This window comes from Piliocolobus tephrosceles, chromosome 1, assembly GCF_002776525.5.
Source record: "Piliocolobus tephrosceles isolate RC106 chromosome 1, ASM277652v3, whole genome shotgun sequence".
Lineage (NCBI taxonomy): Eukaryota > Metazoa > Chordata > Mammalia > Primates > Cercopithecidae > Piliocolobus > Piliocolobus tephrosceles.
The window spans coordinates 10748271-10771720 of record NC_045434.1 but is presented as its reverse complement, the minus strand read 5'-3'; the positions used below and the strand labels follow the sequence as shown (position 1 = coordinate 10771720).

The following is a 23450-nucleotide window of genomic DNA, read 5'->3' as shown; positions in this document are numbered from 1 at the left end:
TTTTTGCCCTCTGAGTTCTGAATTCCTTAATCAAAAATGGCTTAGAGTTCATTTCCACAGCACTGATGGAACTTCACATCCATTACTCAGCGTTCAGGGATGTGTGTAACAGGAAGTGCATGACCTGCAGGCAGGGTTATCTCATCCAAAAGCAGAGGAAGCAAAAATTATTCATTAAGGAAAAAGTTGTAACATTAAAGGAAAACATATTGAATTTTACACCTTGAATATACCTGAGTTATCAACTTTCAGTACCATCAAGCAGCCTAGCATGAAACTAACTAAATGTTAGGACATGGTGTAAAATGTAAGACAGAAAAACAAAAGCTTTTTCTATCCAATGATCATTTAGCCCCGTGAGATCAAGATCCAAACTACCAGCTGCTGTTCTGAATATAAATCCATCACGAAAGTGTAATTTTTCACTGTAAAAATAATTAGTACTGCAATAGTTGTAATAGTTTATATTTACTATGCAAGAGTGAAATCTTTTCTAAATTGTGATTAGTTTTGCTTATTAAAAAGTTATTTGCTAATGGGTTCTGAGTTGTCAAATGGAGGTGATTTATTTATACATGATACATGTTTATTCTAAATGCTAAATGCTTTGTTTAGCAATTCTATCATTAATACTAAGTCTAAACAAGTCATTCCCTTTAGGTAAACTCTTTATGTATTAATTAAGGTGCTAGAGTTGTGCTTTGGTGCTAAGCTCGAAATTTCTTTGAGGATAACTGGTAGGAAGGAGATTTTTTTTCTTCATAGGAATAACAATGACAGGTTTCCAGATACTTTAATTTTTAAAGGCAATTGATAAACAGGTCTATGTATTGATATGATAAAAACAAATAAATAGCAATACTACCTAATAAATATTCTCATATTCTTCTCCATTAGAGTATCCGCTTATACGTTTTTGTATATATTTACATATTAATATTTAAAATAATATTCAAATACCTATGATGCAGGAAATCATGTGATGTTAACCAAATTCATTGTAAGTTTACATGGATGGCAGGATATATGTTTACATATTATTTTAAGTATGCCATATATCCCAAATGATATGTTATTATTTGTCATTAAAAATAATATGATTTACTTCTATGCTTTTCTATATCTTAGGTCATTTCCCAACAACTACTGGGACAAATTTGTTAAAAGAAAGGTAATACTACTTGGAATCCTCTATATTTTTCTTAAAGCACAGTTCGGATTTTAATTTGGTGTGATTCAGCTGTAGAATAAGATATCGAGGTATAATTTATCTGCCTATTAATGTCTCAATTTTTTTTTTTTTTTTTTTTTTTCGTGAGGCGGAGTCTTGGTCTCTGGCCCAGGCTGGAGTGCAGTGGCGCAACCTTGGCTCACTGCAACCGTGTAACCTCCGCCTCCCGGGTTCAAGCGATTCTCCTGCCTCAGTCTCCCGAGTGGCTGGGATTACAGGCGCCCGCCACCACGCCTGGCTAATTTTTGTATTTTTAGTCGAGATGAGGTTTTGCCATGTTGGCCAGGCTCCGACTCCTGACCTCAGGTGATCCACCCGCCTTGATCTACCAAAGTGCTGGGATTACAGGCGTGAGCCACCACGTCCGGCCAAATACGAATTTCCAGAATAGCACATAATGGCCGGGCGTGGTGGCAGGCTGAGGATGGTGACAAGGTTGCAGGTCCTGGTGTTACTGAAGAATTGCCGGGGTCAGGATACTCAGGGGCGTGGGGTGGAAAGATGGGCATTGTGGTCAGAGAGTTGAAGGGTTGAAATCGAGAGCATGGAAGAATGCCACCCCTGTGATGTGCCCCCGTTAGCATGGAGAGGTCTATGCAGAAGCTCATTGGCTGGGGAGTCAGGCATGGCCTGGTTGCTTCCTGGACCCCATCTCTTGCTGAGTTTAGCAACCTTAGGCACATTACACGAAGTTTTCTAAGGTACAGTTTATCTGCAGAGTATCAATAACATGAAACCTACATATTGTGACAGTCACATGGAATGAAGCATAATTTCTGACACAAAGTATTAATTTAGTAAAGGTCACTCTCATTCCATTTCCCTCCATTTCTTATGCTTTTATTTCAGCTCATCTTCTTCCTTCCTTGATAAGTCTCCCTCTCTTGAATAAGAGAGAAAGCTTAGTCCTCAGACAGGTATTATGTAAAATGCTGTGAATTTGTTTAGACCTTAAGCATGGGATCACAGAAGATGAGCCATAAACTAGATTTTAGGTGATTGTTAGGGCAAATATATAGTAAGTCTAAAAATGATTAGATGTTTTATACACACATATAGATGTTATTTAATGGTTGAAGCCAACAAAATGCTTTTTCTCATACCCCAAGGTAATGGATAAGTACGGAGAGTTCTACGGCCGGGACAGAATTAGTGAATTACTCGGCATGGACAAGGCAGCTCTGGACTTCAGTGACGCCAGAGAAAAGAAGAAACCAAAGAAAGACAGCTCCTTATCAGCTGTGTAAGTGTCACTTGGGCTCTATCCTACAGGCTTAGATTGAAAAGGGAAAACATTAATACATTTCTAAACTTGTGCATTGATTTCCTTTCCTTTAATGTCAGAAGAATAGATAAGAGGAGGAGAACGGAACGTATATAAAGTCTACTTTTACACTTCTTGGTATTTGGAACTCTGGATTTTTTTCTATTAATTTTGGAGGTACCTTTTAATATTTACAAGAGAAAAGAAAGACTCTTCATGTTTTTGACTTAATTTGCCTCCTCTGTCTTTAAATGATCCTTACATCTAAGTAAAACACACACAAAAACTCAATATATGGCTGATTTCTGGTAATTCCTGTTTGAAAAAATGTTAGTTCCCTTTTCCAAAACATAAGAAAATTATGTAGCCCTTTTATTTACAATGTTCAGAGGAACTCATATTACTTTATCATAATTATTGTATTTTTTTGAATAGCAAAAGGCTTAGTATGTTAGAAATAATATCCTGTCATACTATTACTTGTAAAGTTTACTTCAAAATGAAACACTCTTTATATACTGCTTTCGTGGAATAATGTTTTTAAACCAGTTGAGTTGAATGTATCTGAGTTTAAATGTCTCACACACACACACACACACACACACACACACACATAGTGTGAGTGTAGAGATATATACATACATACATCTAGCGAATTTGATCAACTGAATCTCTGGAATAAAAGTAAAACATGCTTTTAAAAACGTAATTGCTTGTCATAGTCACTGAATGATTTTGGAAGAAACAATACTTTCTCTCTCTTAACATGATTAGGGATGTGATGGTTACTTTGAAAACATGTTTATGGTTCTGTGAAGCAGTATTATTTTCTTAGATAATCTGTTACCTAGCATTAAAAAGATAGTTTGGTTGGCCTATCTCATTGGTCATATTGTTTTTATCTATCTGAAAACTTATTAGCGCTACTTGGGTCTTTAAAGTTAAGGTGAACTTGTTTTTGAACTTCTTGTTGAAAAGAACTTAGATCAGCAAATGTGCATTAAGGTCCAAAATACTACTTGAGTACTCTAGGAAAACAAATGTATATTTAAAGGTTGTGCCACTGCATGTAAAATTGAACACAGATGAGCAATCCTTAGGACCCGTGTCCCTTATGTTAGAAAAGTATAAAAAATATTTATCATATGAAACAAGAACTAGGGTGTGAGTGAGGCTGAGCATCCCACAGACATTTTCAGATCCTTAATAAGCAATGCCGAATTAAGTAGTTTTACTGAGTCATGCATTTTCTATGGTCACATTTGTGACTCTACATATGGAGAATAAAATTAGAAGAATAAAGTTCTGGTAACTAATGTACAACTAGGAAAAAGATTTACATATAATGTCTCTTTACTAAAGCATTTAGGAAGGTCAGGTTTTAAAAGATTATCCGATTTATATATGAACCCTATCTTAATGTGAATATTCAAATACAAGGATGATTTATATATTTATTTATCAAACACATAAGGCTTGGTATGTGCATCTTTAAATAAGTGGCCAGCTCCATTTCTAGGGGTGGAATAGCTGCAAGCAGTCAGAAAGTCTGCATTTGTGTCCTCATTGGGGAGGAAACGAGATCATGTCTCAAAACATCTAGCAAAACTAAGCTTCCTGGTTATAGTTTACCCTTGACTGGAGCTTTGGCATCCTCCCACCCCCGCGACCAGGAAGACCGTGTTCTGATTGGCTTAGCTCAGCCATGGCCCTGCCCCAGGGGTGGGGTCAGCCTCACCCAAACAGCATGGCTACCACTTATGGGTGAGAAATGAGTGGGGTGTGCTGCTGTGTGAAATTGATGGTATACTGTCACACTAAAGTATGCTAGAGATGGAAAATAACCTTTAAGAATAATTTTTAAAATAAAATAAGAAACCACCATAGGAAATTCATACATCCTGATATAAACCGTTATTTTGTTTTAGATTGCTTTAATGTAAAATAATTATGCTGTCATGCAAATTACTCCATTTTTTTTTCTCCCAACTCTTCCTTTTTTAATTTAAGAAAAAACATTCTTATATTGAAACCTGTTATAAATATTTGTGGAACTTTTTTTAAAGGCTCCTGTGATAAATAACTTTATTTCTTTAAGGATAAATTTTTTTTTTAAATCTTGTACTAAGTTAAATGAGCCTTAACCCTTAGTGAAAAAAATATCCGAAAAAGTCACCTTTGATTTGCACCTACTTATCTTAGCATTTATAATTTAAGATTAGCCTAATTAAAAGAAATCATTAAAGAAGGCAATACAGACTAAAACATTAAGTCTAGAGAAACCCTTTAGAAAATAATATTGCCATTATTTTATAATGCATTATTTCATATAAATTACTTAGAGCTGGAATATTGGAAAGGTTGGCAAAGTTATAATTTCTAGCCAATAAATCAGTGGCAAGTTCTGAAAAATGAAAATTAACACGTATATTTTAATATACGTGTTTGTAATCTACAAAGATCACAAATATTTACTTTAGGATTTATTCATTCAACATACATGTATTTAGACATTCAGTGTGTGAGCTATTGTGCATGGAGCTGGGGAGTTCACAGACGAGTGAGAAAGGCATATATCCACATACATGCATATAGCAGCACCCACAACTGTAAGAAAATGTAGGAAATAATAATAAAAGGAATTGGCTACAAAATGCTATGAGAACTGAGGGGAAGGGCTAAATTCCTGCCTGGATGGAAAAGGAAACAGAGAAGGTGAATTTTCTGGAAATGAAGTAAAAACAATTTAAAAGCCCTTTCATTTATAAAATTAGATAGTTGTAAAATAAATGTGTATATTTATGCTAGCTTTTATTATTTGAATCAAAAGTTACTCTATTGGCATACCATTGCAAGTGCATATAAAAGTTAGTGAGGAAATGTTTGATGTGTACATATGTTGGCCAATTTAGTACAGTTTCAAGGAATAAATGTTATACGTAGCTGGGCACAATGGTGCATGCCTGTAATCCCAGCACTTCGGGAGGCCAAAGCGGACAGATCACCTGAGATCAGGAGTTCAAGACCAGCCCGGCCAACATGATGAAACCCCCAACTCTACAAAAAAAAAAATTAGCCAGGAGTGGTAGCGCACGCCTGTAATCCCAGCTACTCAGGAGGCTGAGGCCCGAGAATCGCTTGAACCCGGGAGGCAGAGATTGCAGTGAGCCAAGATTGCACCATTGCATTCTAGTCTGGGTGACTGAGTGCAACTCTGTCTCAAAAAAAAAAAAAAAAAAAGTTAATAGTGAATGTAGGAAAGGAAAACGTGAAAAAGAAAGGACTATTTTTAAATAACATAAGACTAAGGTGATGGTGTTTTGGTTTCCAAGCTCCTCTAAAAACACATCATGAAACTCTAGGACACAGTCAGAGTTGGCTCTCAGCTCCTCCCTTGGCATCTGGGATAGAACTAGTTTCCTTAGAAGGTTTCCAAGTCTTGTGCCATTGAATGTGAAGGCCGTCAGCTCTTGCAAGCCTATGAGTCTTTGATTAATGTGCATAACTACACTTTTTTTTTGTCATTGCAGACTGAACTCTATTGATGTGAAGTATCAGATGTGGAAACTAGGAGTCGTTTTCACTGACAACGTAAGCCTACTTCATTATCACAAAAGAAAATGCACTCTGATTCGATAAGTCTGTGGGAGTTCGGTAGATGGAAGGATGGTTATTTAGAAAATGTTTCAAATACCAATTCATTGCATACAGACCAGATCTGGAGAGAGAGCCACAGAATTATATGATTAACGAGCCCATCTCTCATTCCATTTATTTCAATAGCCGAAACGTTAAAATGAAAATATATTTACACAAAAGAAAAACTGAGATGCAGATTTGTGAGTATGTTCATTAAGGTTTTAATTGGGCAATGGCATACTTCAGTTTTATAGATGTTAAAAAGAAATTCCTAAATAATTTTCAAAGAACATTAATTGTGCTAAATTTAGGTTTTCCCCAAATTAAGTACATTAAATTATGGAGTTTTTTTTTTATTCTCCTTTTACCAAATATTCTTTGGAGACTAAATATAGGGCCCTAATATATATCCAAATAAAATAGAAAAAAAAATACCTATTACTAAAAACTGCCAGGTGTCTCAAGATTTCACTCTGTAATTTTGGCACTGACTTTTGTAGTTAACATTAGTTCCATTCTCCTATTTAGAAGCCTTTGATAGCCCCCAAATTCTCCTGCCTCTATCCTTACCCCTTCCCTCATCCAGCCATGGGCCCAGAACCCTGGGTGTCTTAGGAGCATTCTCTAAGAGTTCAAAATCATGTCTTCCAAGTATCTTTTAGAACTGTAAACTATTAATACACTATCTTACAAATAACTTCTCATCCAAATGGAAGCAACTCCTCTAAATAACAAGAGGGCATCCTCAACTTTGGCTCTAATGGGCATTTTCCATTCAAGTGGCCAGTCCATCTTAAGTTCTGCCTGCTAAGCTCAATCTTCCATTCAAGTGGCCAGTCCATCTTAAGTTCTGCCTGCTAGGCTCAATCTTCCATGCCACAATATTTGGAGAGCCCACTTTTGCCCAGATGCAGCTTCTGCCCAGATGCAGCTTATCCATAATATTCATCTTGCTATGTATTTTTTTGTCCTGTAGATAACTTGAGCATGGATAGATCCAGGACAGAGTCTTTCCTCAGTTTTCTGCTACCTTAGTAGGCTTCTGTCCACCTGCAGTTTCATGGCTTCTGTTTGGCCAATCACCTCTCAACATGTATTCATCCTTCACTATTACTGTGTCTCTCTGAAACATAGGGTTACCAAATGAAATTCAGAATTCCTAGTTACATTTAAATTTTAGATAAGCAGAAAATAATATTTAGCATAGGTATGTCCCAAATTACTTCATGGGACATACCTAAACTAAAAATCATTTATTCTTTCTCTCTCATTCAAATTTAACTGTGCAGCAAGCACATATGTAGACCACACATGCACCTTTGGCCCAGCTTGTCATTTAGTTCCTTACTCATCTTATGCCCATAAATTTTCCTTTTCCTGAGTCTTTGCGTTTCTTAATGGCTCATTAGATTAGCTCCATCTGAATGTCCCATGGCAAATTTTCATCTTCCTTCTCCTCTGCTCCTCCCCTCCATATCCACTCTTCAGTCTACAATTTTCTCTGTTAATATTTTTCTTCTTCTTACTACCTAAGCTTAAATTATTCATATGGACTCCTCTTCTTTCTCCCTCCAAAGCATGCATTTGATTATTTGCTGAATCTTGGTCCTGCTTGTGTCCTCTGTAATTCTCCCTTCTTATCCTTACTTTTGCTGCTTTTTTGGGCTCTGGTAACCTCACCCTGGGGCTTGTCCAGTAGTCTTCTAATTTAATGGCTGTGCCACTTACAATGTTTTTAGACAATAGCTTAACTGGAGCAAGCTCACTTCCTCATATATAAATTGGGGCTAAACATGCCTGTTCATCAGAGATCTTGTTAAAATAAAAAAGAGACCATATGTGCAATTATAGTGAACATTGACCAGCACTTAGTAGGTGCTCCAGAAATTTTCCTAAAATGCCATTTTTCATAAACCATTATCCTTCTCATGATACTGCAGTGGCACTCAAGCTCCTGTGGGGTACACAGATGTCCTTTAACTTGCCCTCAAGCCTCTCCAACTCTGTCACACTTTTCCAGCTTGAGCTTGCAAAACAAGAACCCGCCACTCAAACCCAATTTTCCTTCCCAAGCAAACTCTGCTTAGTCTTATCTCAGTGTGCTTTTTAAAATGCTATTTTCTTTTCTGCCACTTGACCTCTAGCTTCAGTTCCACATGGTCCTTGAAGTCCCTTTCCTAGCTCAGCCCCCTCTTTTTGTTCTCTATGAAGGTTTAAGATATCTTACAGTCAAAATGAAGGTGTCCGCCCCTTCCCCAAATGGGTAGCTTCTGACTCCACCAGCAAAACATCCCTTATGCAACAGAGACTGCAGTCCCATAAGTAAGAACAGCCACCATATTTTTATTCAGCATTAGTCCCGGCCCTCCCCAAAAAGTATATTCATTTTCCAGCCTATGTGAATAATCAACATTAATTATAACCCAGGTGACTTCTACAACAGAACCAATTGTATTATTAGGTGAAAGCTACAGTGACGTCACATGGTATTTGGGTTTCTCCTAGACTTACTGCAGCTCATGTAAAGTGAGATGCTCAGTTAATAAAACATGTAATTTCATAACTAGTAGGTCTCAGCAAACACTGATTTAGTGAGTGAATAAATGAAAAGCAAAGAAGGGAAGAAAAGGAGGGAGAGAAAGTGACTGGTTCTTTGGTTGGCTGTAGAGCAAGGGTTCTTCTCTACTGGGGAACAGTTTTGTCTCCTAATGATGTTTGGCAATGTCTGGAGACATTTTTGGTTGTCATGACTCGGAGGAGAGGTGGGGTCGGTGCTGTTGGCATCTAGTTGATGCTGCTTGCCATCCTACCATGCACAGAACAGCACCCATAATAAAGGATTATCTGATCCAAAATATCAATAGCGCCGGGTTGAGAGCGCCTGCTGCTGAATAGGAAGTCAATAAATGTTTCTCTGTTGGAGGATAAATAAGAACAATGACAATTCTTAAAACACTTTAAAACTTTTTTAAAGGAAAATGACACTGACCTTTTCAGAACAAATTAAGTAAAAATAAAATACACAAAGAACAAGCTGATACAGCTAACTAGAATTATAAAAATACATAGGGGGCCAGGCGCGGTGACTCACGCCTGTAATCCCAGGACTTTGGGAGGGCAAGGTGGGTGGATCCTGAGGTTAGGGAATCGAGACCATCCTGGCTAACACAGTGAAACCCCGTCTCTACTAAAAATACAAAAAAATTAGCCAGACATGGTGGCAGGCGCCTGTAGTCCCAGCTACTCCGGAGGCTAAGGCAAGAGAATGGTGTGAACCCAGGAGATAGAGCTTGCAGTGAGCCGAGATTGGGCCACTGCACTCCAGCCTGGGTGACAGAGCGAGACTCTGTCTCAAAAAAAAAAAAAAAAAAAAAAAAAAAGTATAATGTACGAAGATGAAGTAAATAGAGTAATTATGAGTGAAATTGGAGTTTTTATTTTTTTAATTGACAAATAATTGTACATATTCATGAGGTACCTAGTGATATTTTGATAAATATAATGTAATCAGATCAGAGCAATTAGTATACACATTTTCTTTAACATTTATCACTTCTTTGTGTTGGGAACATTTAATATCCTCCTTCTAGCTGTTTGAAACTATATATTATTGTGACCTGCCGTCATCCTACCGTGGTATAGAACCCTAGAAATTATTTTTTCTATCTAGCTATAACTTTGTATCTTTTAACAAATCTCTCCCTATTCCTGCACCTCCTTTTTCTCCCCGATCTCTAGTGTCCTGTCTCCTACTTTTTACTTCCATGAGATTAACTTGTTAAGATTCCACATGTGAGTGAGAACATGTAGAGTTTAACTTTCTGTTCCCGGCTTGTTTTGCTTAACCCATAACAATAGTCATGCATTCTATTTTCTGACATGTTTCCCCCCCGTTTTGTCTTGATAGTCCTTCCTCTACCTAGCCTGGTATATGACTATGTCTGTTCTTGGACACTATAACAACTTTTTTTTTGCTGCTCACCTTCTTGACATTGCTATGGGATTCAAGACATTAAGAACCATCTTGTCCTCGGTGACCCACAATGGCAAACAGGTAAGCAGTTTATCTTTTTCTCCCCATTGCAGAAAATAAAAAAGCAACCAATAAAGCAGAGAAAAATGAAACCACCCCTCAAATGGCAATGTACGGTTTTAAAGATTTTTTGGAAGGAAGGGTCTGTACCTCTTCTAAACTGCAGGGAGTAGCAGTTTGAGGGTCTTCTAGGCCTATACTCAAGCCTTGGCTTGACTTTGGATAAATTAATTGAAAATAATAAAAGTACATACCTTACCAGATTTCTGTGAAAATGAAATAAAAACAAATGTATATGCTTTAACACAGCCCCTGGCATGTATTAAGCACTCAGGAACTTAGTTACTATTTTGTTTCTAGTATAGTGTTTGCTCCACTTGCTATTCTGCGGAACCAAAATAGGTTACAGAATCCTGATGCACTCATTGTGTTAGCTGTAAAATATGAGATGCTGTATTTTAATGTAATAGTTTTAAACTGTTTATCTTATACTTTTTACTTTTAAATTGAGCAAAAAGGATAATGTTTCATATTTGACAAGGTCATGCTGACTCAGAAGAAAACTGGTCTAGGTCCAGAAAATGCACTTATGTTCTAATGGAACCTGCTTGTAATGTTCAAACTTTCCATTATCATGAAGTATATGGCAGAAGTATGCATGTTCTAATGGAACCCGTTTGTAATGTTAAAACTTTCCATTATCATGAAGCATATTGCAGAAGTATGCATTTATTAATTCATTTGCTATTTTTCAAGTGTCCACTGGGTGGTAACATATGCTGTGTTAGTTATTTGGATTAACAGAATCCTTCTTTTCCAGAGTCTTGTAGCCCAGCACATTTTAAAATAATTGCATCTCTAAAAGCTTTGAACTGGGTCCACAATTAAGTCCCCATTATCATTAGTTTTCTAAATTTCAGCACATTATTCTTACATATGTCACTTTAGGTTCTCCTTATAGCTATGATGTGCACAGCAAGTCATGGGTCTAGTGACAAAAAGTCTGTTTATCTGCCAGTCAGTTCATAAGTTGTGTTTGAGCTCCCAGTATATGTAGTAAAGATCTGGAGATGCCAAATCTACGTGTGTTTCTACATAAAAGATCTGGCACTACTTTCATTTTCTGAACTTTGTGGGGTTTCTTTCTTTTTGAGGTATCAAATTTTCTTTTTTTGTTTGTTTTTAAGACAGAGTCTTGCTCTGTCACCCAGGCTGGAGTGCAGTGGTGCGATCTCGGCTCACTGCAACCTCCGCCTCCTAGGTTCAAGTGATTCTCTTGCCTCAGCCGCCCGCATAACTGGGATTATAGGCACGCGCCGCTATGCCCGGCTAATTTTTCTATTTTTAGTAGAGATGGGGTTTCACCATGTTGGCCAGGCTGGTCTTGAACCTCAGGTGATCTGCCCGCCTCGCCCTCCCAAAGTGCAGGGATTACAGGCATGAGCCACCCCACCAGGCCTCAAATGTTCATTTGCAGAAATATGTAGAGTTTAATAGTCCTAACAGGTAAAACATGCAGAAATTCACAGTGGCCTTGTACTTCATTTATAGAAATGAATGAAACCCTCTGTTAAGCTAACATGTTTTCTCCAGATGATTGTAAAGTGATTTTGTAAAGACTTAATCAGCATAGGCAGTCTCAGTCAAGACCATAAAGTTGTGCTGTAATCAGAGAAAGTACACATAAAGATAAGGCATGTTAGTACGGTAGAATTTCTGTGATGAAACCAGAAATATATTTTCACCAACTTGGTGAAAAGTCACATTTTTAGCATATACATATTCTATCAAAAATACTCTACAAGTCTATCATATACTTATAACTATCCAAAAATTAACATATAATTTGGAATTAAAAACAGATTACATAGAGCTGAAAGACCTTTCAAACAGAGACATTTAATTATAGATTGAGAAAAATAGCCTTCAAAATAGTGTTGGTCATTAGCTGTGGTGTTTTTCACTTTGGCCATTGTTTACAAAGCAAGATTTCTCAGTTTTAAAAAATATTTATATTATACATTATTACTAATTGTGTGTCCCCAGATTTCAGGGGCAATACCAATTTCTATTTAGGATATGATTGAAAATTAAAAAATAATTTACAGTCATAAAAACAAAATGCGTTTCATTAGGAATGTAAATTATGGGAAATAGCCCTCATAAAACGAAGAAAGGGCACAGTGGCTCACGCCTGTAATCCCAGCACTTTGGGAGGCCGAGGCGGGCAGATTGCCTGAGGTCGGGAGTTTGAGACCAGCCTGACAAACATGGAGGAACCCCCATCTCTACTAAAAATACAAAATTAGCTGGGCATGGTGGTGCACACGTGTAATCCCAGCTACTCGGGAGGCACAGCTTGCAGTGAGCCAAGATCGCGCCACTGCACTCCAGCCTGGTGACAGAGTGAGACTCCATCTCAAAATAAATAAAATAAAATAAATAAAATAAAATAAAATATAGTCTGACAACTCGATAAAGAGAATATGAAAATAAATGTCTGCACGAGGAGGTAAGAAAGGTGAGAAATAAGTTATGGATCCCATTAGCTTCTAGTAAACATGGCTGTGTTCTCACTAGAGTATTCCCCACTCATGTAGATGCCACATGGGTCAATTGCATGTCCTACATTTCTAATACCTGTCCCTTGTCACATTGCTTTCCAGCTCGTATTAACAGTTGGCTTGTTAGCTGTTGTTGTGTACCTGTACACTGTGGTGGCATTCAATTTTTTCCGAAAATTCTACAATAAAAGTGAAGACGGTGATACACCAGATATGAAATGTGACGATATGCTAACAGTAAGTTCATAACCTTTGATCTCCTATGAACAAAAATGTCTCCTGCTTCTGCAGTCTAAGTAATTGTGTATTTATTCTCTAACAGTGCAAAATAGAAAATAGTCTAAACAATAAAAAGTTGCACGGCTCTTTAAAGAGTCAGCAGTTTTCAATTCTAGCAGAACATAAAGGAGCATTTCTGTCAATTTTCCGTATGTGCTGCACAGCCTAATAATTAGAATTGCTGAGTAATGTACTTAGAACACAAAGGAGTCATGTCATCGCTGAAGCCTGTTGTTCACATATCCCAGGACAGCAGGTAAAATTATTTCCCAGAGAACATTTGGAAGCCTTCGTTTTTTGTCACCTTAATGACTTTAACTGAAATTACTACATTTCAAAAGTGTATCTCTTCATAGAACTACTGGGTTTTGCTTCTATATTGAGTATCTTGGCTTAAATGTCTTTTTTGGTTTTGGTTTTCAAAAATCAACAGCTGTTAAAGCTTTCATATTGCTTTATATCACTGTTCTACAACCTGTCTCTCTAATATTGGCAAATGAGAAGTTAGTTATCACACATGAGATCTTAGATCAGGAAGGGGAACATGAGACAAAATATGTATCACTAGCTGGAAACAGATGTATCCTTCAGTAGGCTCCTCACGAAAATACCTACATCAGTTGTGTTGGGGATGTAGGTACAGAGGCTGATATAATGATACATAAATTACCCTAGAAAAAATAGCCCAAAAGAGTGATGAGAGAGAATGACCATTATTACAAAGACTAACAATTAAGATAATTTTATACTAAAGAATGACAAATCAGTGGGACAGAGTGGTTCAGAAACCACTCTGCAATCAGAAACCACAGATGCAAATACTCATGGAAATTAAAAGATGATAAGGATAGCTTTTGAAGTAAGGAAATGAAAAATAATTTAATAAATGACATTAGTACCATGGACAAGCTGTTTGGGGGAAAATGATAAAAATGGATACCAACGTTGCTTTATAAACAAAAATAAATTCTCAATTGAGCATATTTTAATGCAATAAGAAGGAATAATCACAAGACAGAATTTGATGCCTTAAATAATAGTAATACTCATTTTTATATGGAGCAGGGTCTAAGTGTGACATAAAACTCAGGGTCTATGAAAGCATAAACATTATTTGAAAAAAGAGCAACTATAAATACAGTCGAAAAAGCAAATGGTAAAATGGGGAAAATATTTTTAACACCATAACAAAGGACCAGTTTCCTTAATCTACCAAGTCCTTATCACATCAATAAGAAGAAATAAGCCAACAGAAAAACAAGTAAATCACATGACCAGACAATTCACGGTAAAATTAGTTCAGTGGGCTTGCAGATTTGAAAAGCTGCTCAGCCTCTGTCAAAGTGAAAGAAATGCAAATTAAAACAATGAAAAAAACACTTTTTACCTGTCAGGTTTGCAAAGTATTCATGTTTGTTAAAACCCATAGTTGGTGAATTGATGGGAAAAAAATCATCATTTTCATGACTCTGGTTGGGAATTTGAATTGACAACAATTTTAGAGAAGTTTTGTGATAGCTATCAAATTTTTAAGTATATATATCTTTTGACCTATTAATTCCACTGCTAGTAATTTACCTAAAGGTTTACTCACAAATAAGCCTCTGTATGTTCAAGGACATCAGCTGCCCTCACAAGCTAGGAATAATCTAAATGGTTAGTAGTGTCCTGATTAAGTCAATTATGATAAATCCGTAACAAATATGCATCTGTTTGAAAATGAGAGAAATTCATATATACAGATATGGAGAGACATACAAATTACATTTTAATTAAGTTACACCTAATTAAAAAAAACAAGATCTTGATCAATATGATAGGATCCTAATTGCGTGAAATGATATATACACAATAATTCATATTTTTGATATGCTAGAATATGCATAACATTTTTCTGGAGGAATTTATTCACAGGACACTGTGAACAAGGATTCCTACCGGGGTAGGACCATAGATCACAGGAGAAAGAAACTTGTTTGCTTTTCATTTTATCGACTTTACTCCTGTCTGAATGATTGATACCATTTCTTTTTACTGTAGGTATTTTTTTATTTTTAAAAGTCTAAGACAGTTTTTTCCCCACCATGTTATAAAAGATAATCTGCCTTCAGTTGTTCCCAAAATTAGTTTAACTACATGCAGGGACTGTTTCCTGGCAGGAAGGAGAGAACAGAACATACAGGTGGCTGACCTGAAGGAATTAAAGGACAGAGGCTGAAGGAAGCTCTGCTCAAACCTGATGTTACATTTTCATCCACCGCCTGTTCTTGAGCCATTTATTTATCGCCCGAATCTCTTATTTGTCTAAAGAAGTTTTTCTGTATTTAAAATTTTTATCACAAATGATCATTAATATAGAATTGCCCATCCTTCCTCTCCTTTAAACAAATATTATTTTATTTACTAATTTAGAGATCTTCAGACAAGATTGTCATTCTTTAGCTTTTCAATATTAGGCATTTTGTTCTCTTCCCAACTTTCTTTTTAATAAAAAAAATTTGAGAATAAATAACAACTCTCAAATGAATTGCACGTTATTTAAAAATTCGGGATACATAATTGCTTGCTGACATAAAAATATTCCCTTTTCTTAGGTCAAGATTAAATTTTTGAAGGCTTAGAACTTCAAAAAGGGATGCCTTTGATGGAAAATGCAGGGCGAAAAAAGCTTTCAACTCATCAGTCCGTACATAGTTGGCAGCAGAGCAAATCGTATTGTTCATGCAAAAATCATCTATAATTTTCAGTATTTCCTGTCATTATTGCCATTCTGAGGTGTTACGCATATGACTTTGTGATTTCCATGTGCTAGTGACCTACTTGGAGGACACGGAGTGTCAGAGCTGAAAGGACTCTGATGTTCATGGTTGTTCATCCATACACTTAATTCCTCAGCTGGAAGAAAATGCCATCCCAGTTACAAATCCACAGTCTTGTAGATTTTTTTTTTTTTATTTATCAAGTGCTTATATAGCACTTGGCTATAAATGATGTTGTGCCAGGTATTATCTCAAGAGCTTTACAAATATTAACTCAGTAGTCTCCTAATAACTTTTTGCTGTAGGTTAGCACTGCTATCATTCCCGTTTTACAGATGAGGAAACTGAGCTACCAAGAGTTTGAGTAACTTGTCATAAGTCACACAGTTAGGAAGAGGTGACACTCTTCAACCAGTACTCTAAGTTACACTACCTCACGGATAGTAACTTCATTAATGCTTCTGTTACTAATTTGAGTGATGTTTTTATACCAGGCACTTGTTAAGGATAAGGTCTGAGTAAGTACAGTCCCTGCCCTCATGGAACTTGCATGGTAAGCACCTTTATAGCAATCTGCTAAGCTCATTCTTTTTCCTAGAATCTCCCAAGAAAAGAATGCCCCAGAAATTCCAGAAGTTTTGGAAAACCTTGTGGATCAGTATTCCTGTTACATACAGAACATTTAATATACTATACAAAAATAGTGGATTCAACATCACTGCTCAAATATTGCAACTGAGAAGTTGCTTTAGATGGCTACTAGACAGGGAAATAAAAATAACTTTTTAATGTCACATCATACTAGAATGGAAGATATTGATAGGGACACAATTTATGTGCCTTAATACTTGAGATCCATTTTAGTCATCATAAGTTGGCATGACTGAGATGCAATACTTACCTTTGATACTCTTCTTCTCTGATTAATTGCTGGACGAATAATTCATGCACCTTGCCTGGAGCCTCTTCCCTGACTGCCTTTCTATCACCCCCTGATTTGGCCCACCTATCTGCTTCTTAAAACCATCTCCTATCCTTCCTGTTGCTGCTTTTCTCACACCGCAAAGCAGAGAAAAATTTATAAGTTTTTTTAAAAAAAACTTAACAGCAACGGTAAGAAAACTGGATTCACTGCAATAAGACTGACCCGTTACTAGTGATGACTCTCATCAGAGTCACTAACATGCAACACTTTGCCCCTCCTCCCACACTTATTCATTCATTCCAGGCCTAGGGCTGAAGATGTGTCAAGGATCCTTCATCTCCTCTCCCACGTGCTGCCTTTAATATCAGCCATGCTCAGAGCCTCTCTACCCTGTGACCCTGAAGGCAGGAGGGGAGTGGGAGGCCAGGAAAGGCTACATGGCACGACGCAGAAGGTAGCAGCAGCAGGTACATTGCCTGCAGTGACTTCCAAGAAACTCAGTACTATTCTAGGACAGACAAACACCTGACAAAATGTATAAATCTCAATATCTACCAGCCTCAGGGCAGAAAGTTTACTTAGGTCATGTATTCCTGAAGAGTATGATGCTCAGAGAATTGCTAAAAATTAATAGAAAAATAGGAATGATTTCAGATCGTGATATTCAGTGACCTGTGTCAGGTAGTGAGAACAATATATGACTTTAGATCTCCCTTTTATACCACAGGGAGACCCCGGCAACATCCTGGTCTCTCCTTTTATTATACAGTCATCATAGTTGACCCCATTCAAGTTGTAATCATAGGATCCTTAGACGACTACATTTTGAAACTCTCAGTATGCATTTCCATTACTTTTGTTAATTTTGCTTAGGAAGACAACTGCCTTCGCCTGGTTGATTTTGTCCAATTTCATGGGGCATGAATACAGAAGACAGAGAAACTTGGTTCCAGTGAGGAAATATGACCTGTTGATGTTTTGAACTATGGACTTAACTAGAGCCTAGATTTTCTTCAGTTTGAGGGATTTCTGTCCTCATGAGTAAGACTATTTATGACCAGCTCTGTTGTAGGTTTTTCTCTCTCTACACGTAACAATAAACTTACTATCTTGTCTTTGACTGGGGTGAGTATATGTCTTAGATGTTTCCTCCCTGCAAGAGAAAACTCAGTTCCAAGACACAAGTCATTTTTTCATCCCTAGCTCATTCACAATGACGTGCTGCTGCCAACCAGTCAAACCAGACAGGAGTCTGTGGAGCATTACACAAGCTCATATCCCAGTGATTGTCCCTAGAAACTCCCACATGGGAACGGAGGCCACATTAGATTTGACCTTCCAATTGTAGTGTCCAAACACTTGCTTTTGATTTGCTTGACCTTCCAATAGTAGTGTCCAAACACTTGCTTTTGATTTGCTTCTTACTAGTACTTGTGCAGGGGCTTCTTTAAAAAGCCAACAAAATGTAAAATATAACTGATGACTTACAGTAGTGCGCTTTCAAAGTAGAGGCTTATTAAAACCAGCCTGCCAGCAAGAAAGCAGCACAGAATAGGAAACAGAAAGATTTAGTTTCTTTAATTTAGTTCTCCAAAGATAATCCTTTCTTTATGACAGTCTCTTGAACATTTCCTTTCACAGGGCGATGTCTATATTCTCTCTTGAGATAGATTTTCCTCACTCATGTCACATTGTATTCACTTCATCCTGAGTTTCTTTGTTGTCTTCTGTGGATCTGAGAGAACATCTTAGGTTTTGCAAGTAGGCAACTCGCCCTTCTGTTTTTCATAATTTACAGTAGGTGGCGCCATTGCTGCAGTGTTATAGACAAGTCACACGGGGATTTTTTTTTTTTTCCAGATTAGGATATGTTGAGCCTGAGAATCTAATTAAACCAGCAGTATCCTGATAGAACTTGAACCTCTACAAGAACATAGGAGGGAAAAGTGAAAAATGATGTAAAGTCCAAGGTAAAAAGATGATTGTCACTAGATAGCCAGGGAGACTGACTTGACATAAAGGAGAATGTTCATCTCAGACGGAGAGGGACCCCCGAACCAGAGGCTGCAGGGCAGGTGTCAAGACCTATGCACTTGGGGAAAAATAGCTTTGCAGGTGATTAAGATGAAAAGTACACTCCTAAGGAAATCAACTTACTTGGGTAATTGTTCTAAATTACCTCACTTAATTGTCATCACTTATTTTACCCTACCTTCCCAACAAATAATCTGTCTCTCTAGTTCTCTCTCTCTCCAAATTCTCTCCTCATTTTTCCCTTTTTTTTTTTTTTTTGTTCCAAGATGAAGGTCTCATAAGGATTTTCACCAGCAGCTGACCCTTAGTGTTCCCTAAAACCAACAGAAACTATGATCAACCTCAGAATGAATCCGTTTAGGAGATGGATGAGGGAGGGAAGCCGCAGACTATAACGTCTTAGGAATCAACAACTTCTTCTTCTCAATTTTTGTAGGACCAGGCACCTTCCTAACTCACTACTCAGATTGTCTGAAAGAAGCTTATCTTTTTGTCTCACAGAATTACTTCTTTCCACTTCCAGCCCTCATTATCAGGTTTAGGCTGATTCTATGAAAAGAAAGGTGGATAAAAGGATTTTCAGTTGCAGCGGGATAATTTGGTAGCTGACAGTCTGACAGCCATGTATTAGAAGTTGTTCACCACATACCTCCTATTCCAACACCACAGCCAACTACATACAATTGTCTAGGGCTGACCAGGTAGTAAAGGATGAGGCTGGGCAAATCAGTACCAACATCCCACAGGTGAACTGTACATTTTATTCTTTTTAAATGTGGTAATTTATTAAGCCTAAATAATCAAATGCACAAGACTGTCTTTTCAGCATGACTGTTAAGTCCACTGTTGATCTCTGCTGGCATCCCTTCATCACAGTGCGTAAAGCTGATGTAAAATGAAGGACCGCAGTGAGGAAGGGTATTTCCAGGAAAGGTTGGTTAGATGACTGACAAGGGATCTGCAAAGAAGGAAACATTTTCCTTGGTAATTTAGGCTCATTCCATGGTCCTATCTTCAACATTACATGTCTAGAAATTACAAGTGAATCATCCTTTTGGGGACAGACTCACGTTAACCAGGATTACGTAAGTCTGATGTATGAGTCAGAATACCAACATGCTACTCATTAAGAGTTCATGCAACAAGTTGTCTCTTCCCTTGACAAACACCTATATGGGAAGCCAAATTATAACCCAAGACCCAACGACTCCCAAGTGCAAGACCAAGAGTCTTGGTCAGCAGGAATCACCAAGAGGAACTGATGGATGATCAGATCATCCATCAGTTGCTGGGTGATCTCAGCCATTAGTGCTGTCACACACAGTTCCTCAAACAAGCAGGGATGGAGAGCTAGGACATTCCAAGACCTGGACTGGGAACTGCACAATCCACTGTTGGCTCACTGTGGGGATTGGAATGGGGACCCAAGGGACCAGAACTTGACATGGAGGAGTACCAGTCCAGAGCCAGGGATACTATCCAAACTGAGTCCTCAGAGAAATCCCCGGAGGGGAGATGCAAGCACAAAGCTACTTGTGAAGTCAGGAAACATGAGCAATGGGAAAGATGGTCTAACTAAAGGAGAAAGAAACTGCATTAACTACTCTTTATTGATTTCCTGTAGTCACAATTAAATACAAATGAAGACACAGATTTGGAGAAAAGCAATCCAGGCTGGGCGTGGTGACTCATGCCTGTAATCCGAGCACTTTGGGAGGCCAAGGCAGGCGGATCACCTGAGGTCAGGAGTTCAAGACCAGTCTGGCCAACATGGCGAAACCCCATCTCTACTAAAAATACAAAAATTAGCTGGATATGGTGGCAGGCACCTGTAATCTCAGCTACTCAGGTGGCTGAGGCAGGAGAATCGCTGGAACCCAGGAGGCGGAAGTTGCAGTGAGTGGAGAATGCCCCATTGTACTCTAGCCTGGGAGACAGAGCAAGACTCCATCAAAAAAAAAAAAAAAAAAAAAAAAGAAAGGCAATCCAATTCTTTCTTAATAAAAATCAGAAATGTGTGGTAAAACAAATGCAAACAGTATGCCTCAGGATATGGTGAAAATAGTTTCCCCTTCTCACAGATTCACTATTAGCAGTTTCAAGCACCAAGCTTTGAGAAACTACAGCAGTGGCTTCAGGATTTTTTTTTTTTAAGTGATGGATGGTCTGTATGATTTTACTTCCGGAGATTGATTCAGTAGGTAGTACCAGGAACCCAGAAGGTTGCCACATCCAGGAGGCTCTGAGATGAGGTTAGGCTTAGACCCCATGAGGCTAATCTGGCTCTAAGGATCTCCTGGGCCTTTCTGCAAAAGAGACCCCTAACCTGGGCTGCAGACCAGATCTTTGGTGGGCACTGGCTGAGCTGGCCTTGTAAGGCTGTTTATTATATGCCAGGCTGAGTCGACGACCATACCACCCTGAACGTGCCCAATCTCATCCTTGTATGCCAGGCTGATAAAACATTTCCAAATTTAAATTTGGAAATTTAAATTTCCAAATTTTTACACATTTAATTCTGTTCCCTAAATTGCAGCCATCTAACCCAGGAGACTTTTTCTCCTCTGCATCTGACAGATCCATCAGCTGTTGAACTCAGAGTTGAACTGTGAGCATTTTGGTATCACCTTGTTGGCTGCTCTTTGCCTACACATTGTGCTTTTTCAAGTGTCCTGAGAATGTGAGATCTGTGGGTTGAGGCAGTGAAGGCTCTGTGAAAACAGCAGGTCTCACTCCTCATTCATCCCACAAATGATCTGAGAACTGACCATGTGGTCATGGTAAGGCACTGGCAACAGAGTAATAACCAAAGCATTTCTTGTTGGAATGCAGTCAGTCCTAGGGGAATGAAATAGACAACAAAAAAATAAGCAAGCTGGATATCCAGGTGTGGAATTCAAGAAAAAGGTCCAGGCTGGAAATAGAAATGAGTGTAATTGGCAGAGAGATGAAACTTAAAGCCATGAAACCGGGAAGGTTCCCCCAAGGGAGTGTCCTAGAAGTAAAAAGGTCAAAGAACCGAGTCCTGGAGCAATTGTTCATGAAGCCACAGGGAGATGAGGAAGATTTGGCAAAGGAGACGGGGAAGCAATGGCCAGAAATAAAGAGAAGCAGAAGAGTGTGGTGTTTCTGTGTTTAGGCTTTTGTCCCCTTTGTTCTGGTCAGCAGCAACTAACTAGGTTTTGAATTGATGGGTGACACATCCATTAAGTCAGGGTATCTGGGACAGTCTAAGAAAATCTCAGAGGAAGGATTATTAATTTAGGCCCAAAGGATGAATAGGAATGGGGTAAGAATGGAAAAGGCTATTGCAAGAGAAGGAGAATGTACGAGCAAAGATCTGGAATCAGGAATAGTTCATTTGGAGGAGGTATGAGGAGAGTGGAGAGAGCAGAGAGGGAGATTTTTAGGAAAGGTGAGGGTGGCTAAATTCAAGGGCCTGATAAAGGAGTTTGGACTTAGCTTAAATGAGGATAAAATATTGGATGCTCCAAGCCAGTGACTCTCAATCCAGCATGACTTCATTCCTCACTACCCTCCCCCCCGCCCGCCCCCAGGACATTTGGTATCTGGAGATGTCTGTTATTGTCACTATGAGGTAGGGTGCTATTGGTATCTAAGGGGTAGAGATCAAGGGATCTTTTTAAAATAGTGTACAGTGCACAGGATAGCCCCTGCCCAAAGAATTATCCAGCCAAAAATGTCACTGGTGCTAAGGCTGAGAACACTGCCCTAAAATGCACTTTAATGAACCCCTCGTATTTTAGCAGTAGGCACAGGCAGCAGTATTTGTTGGTGGCTTTGATGTTTTAGGGTTTAAACAATAAGATGCTATTTCTTCCTCAGGTCTCCTCTCTTTTTTATTGTAGATATTAAAGTAGAAAAGAATTTCAGCATCGTATTTCATGTATACTAGGTGAGGGGAGGGCGTTAGTATGTTTTCTTCTACTAGCTTAATTTCTAAGATTCCATCTTACTACCTCACCTTTCCAATGTCTGTTATGTCCAAAATAACTGAACAATGCAATATAGTCATATGTCCCTTAATGTGTTCATAATATTATTAACTCATTAGAACAGACGGTTCAGAGCCAAGATACTAGATACAAGACACAAGATACTAGAAAATTTTCCATTTTCTCCAAAGTGAGAGAGAAAGTGCTAGGCAGAGTATGCAGTATACACTTTTGTTTAAAAGACAGCAACATGCAAAAGCCAAGTGTTTGCTTCACAGCTACAAATACGGAAACAAAAAGAGGCAATATAGAATGCAGTAATTCTCACTTCCAGAGTGAGGATTAGGAACTAGAGAGAGAACTCGGGTTTGTCGAGAATAAAAATGGGTAATGTCCCTCCAAGAGGTGATACCATGTCTTTTTTCCAGTGCTATATGTTCCACATGTATGTTGGAGTTCGTGCTGGAGGAGGGATTGGGGATGAAATCGAAGACCCAGCAGGAGATGAATATGAGATCTATCGAATCATCTTTGACATCACTTTCTTCTTCTTTGTTATTGTCATTCTCTTGGCCATAATACAAGGTAAGTGTCATCCTTGCTGAAGCTGATAACATCTAGAATTTGAGCCACATATTGCTGAAGTTAATATTCAAGGTAGGGTAATAACATCAAGTGTTTCCTGGCAAAGCCAAATCAAACTTTTCCTTTCAGTATTTCTTCATCATGCAGTCTACAGGGGGAAAGGTAAAGCAGCATGGAACCC

The 23450-nt window shown here is 38.1% G+C and overlaps 1 protein-coding gene across 1 annotated transcript in view; it reads left to right on the top strand.

The window, feature by feature from the left end:
- RYR2 (ryanodine receptor 2) overlaps nt 1-23450 on the top strand; it is a 557611-nt gene that overhangs the window by 520463 nt on the left and 13698 nt on the right. Inside the window, exons 96-101 of the mRNA XM_031934901.1 lie at nt 1129-1171; nt 2341-2474; nt 6026-6086; nt 10042-10188; nt 12834-12968; nt 23113-23269. Of these exons, the coding sequence (XP_031790761.1) occupies nt 1129-1171; nt 2341-2474; nt 6026-6086; nt 10042-10188; nt 12834-12968; nt 23113-23269 (677 nt within the window). The remainder of the gene's footprint in view (nt 1-1128; nt 1172-2340; nt 2475-6025; nt 6087-10041; nt 10189-12833; nt 12969-23112; nt 23270-23450) is intronic.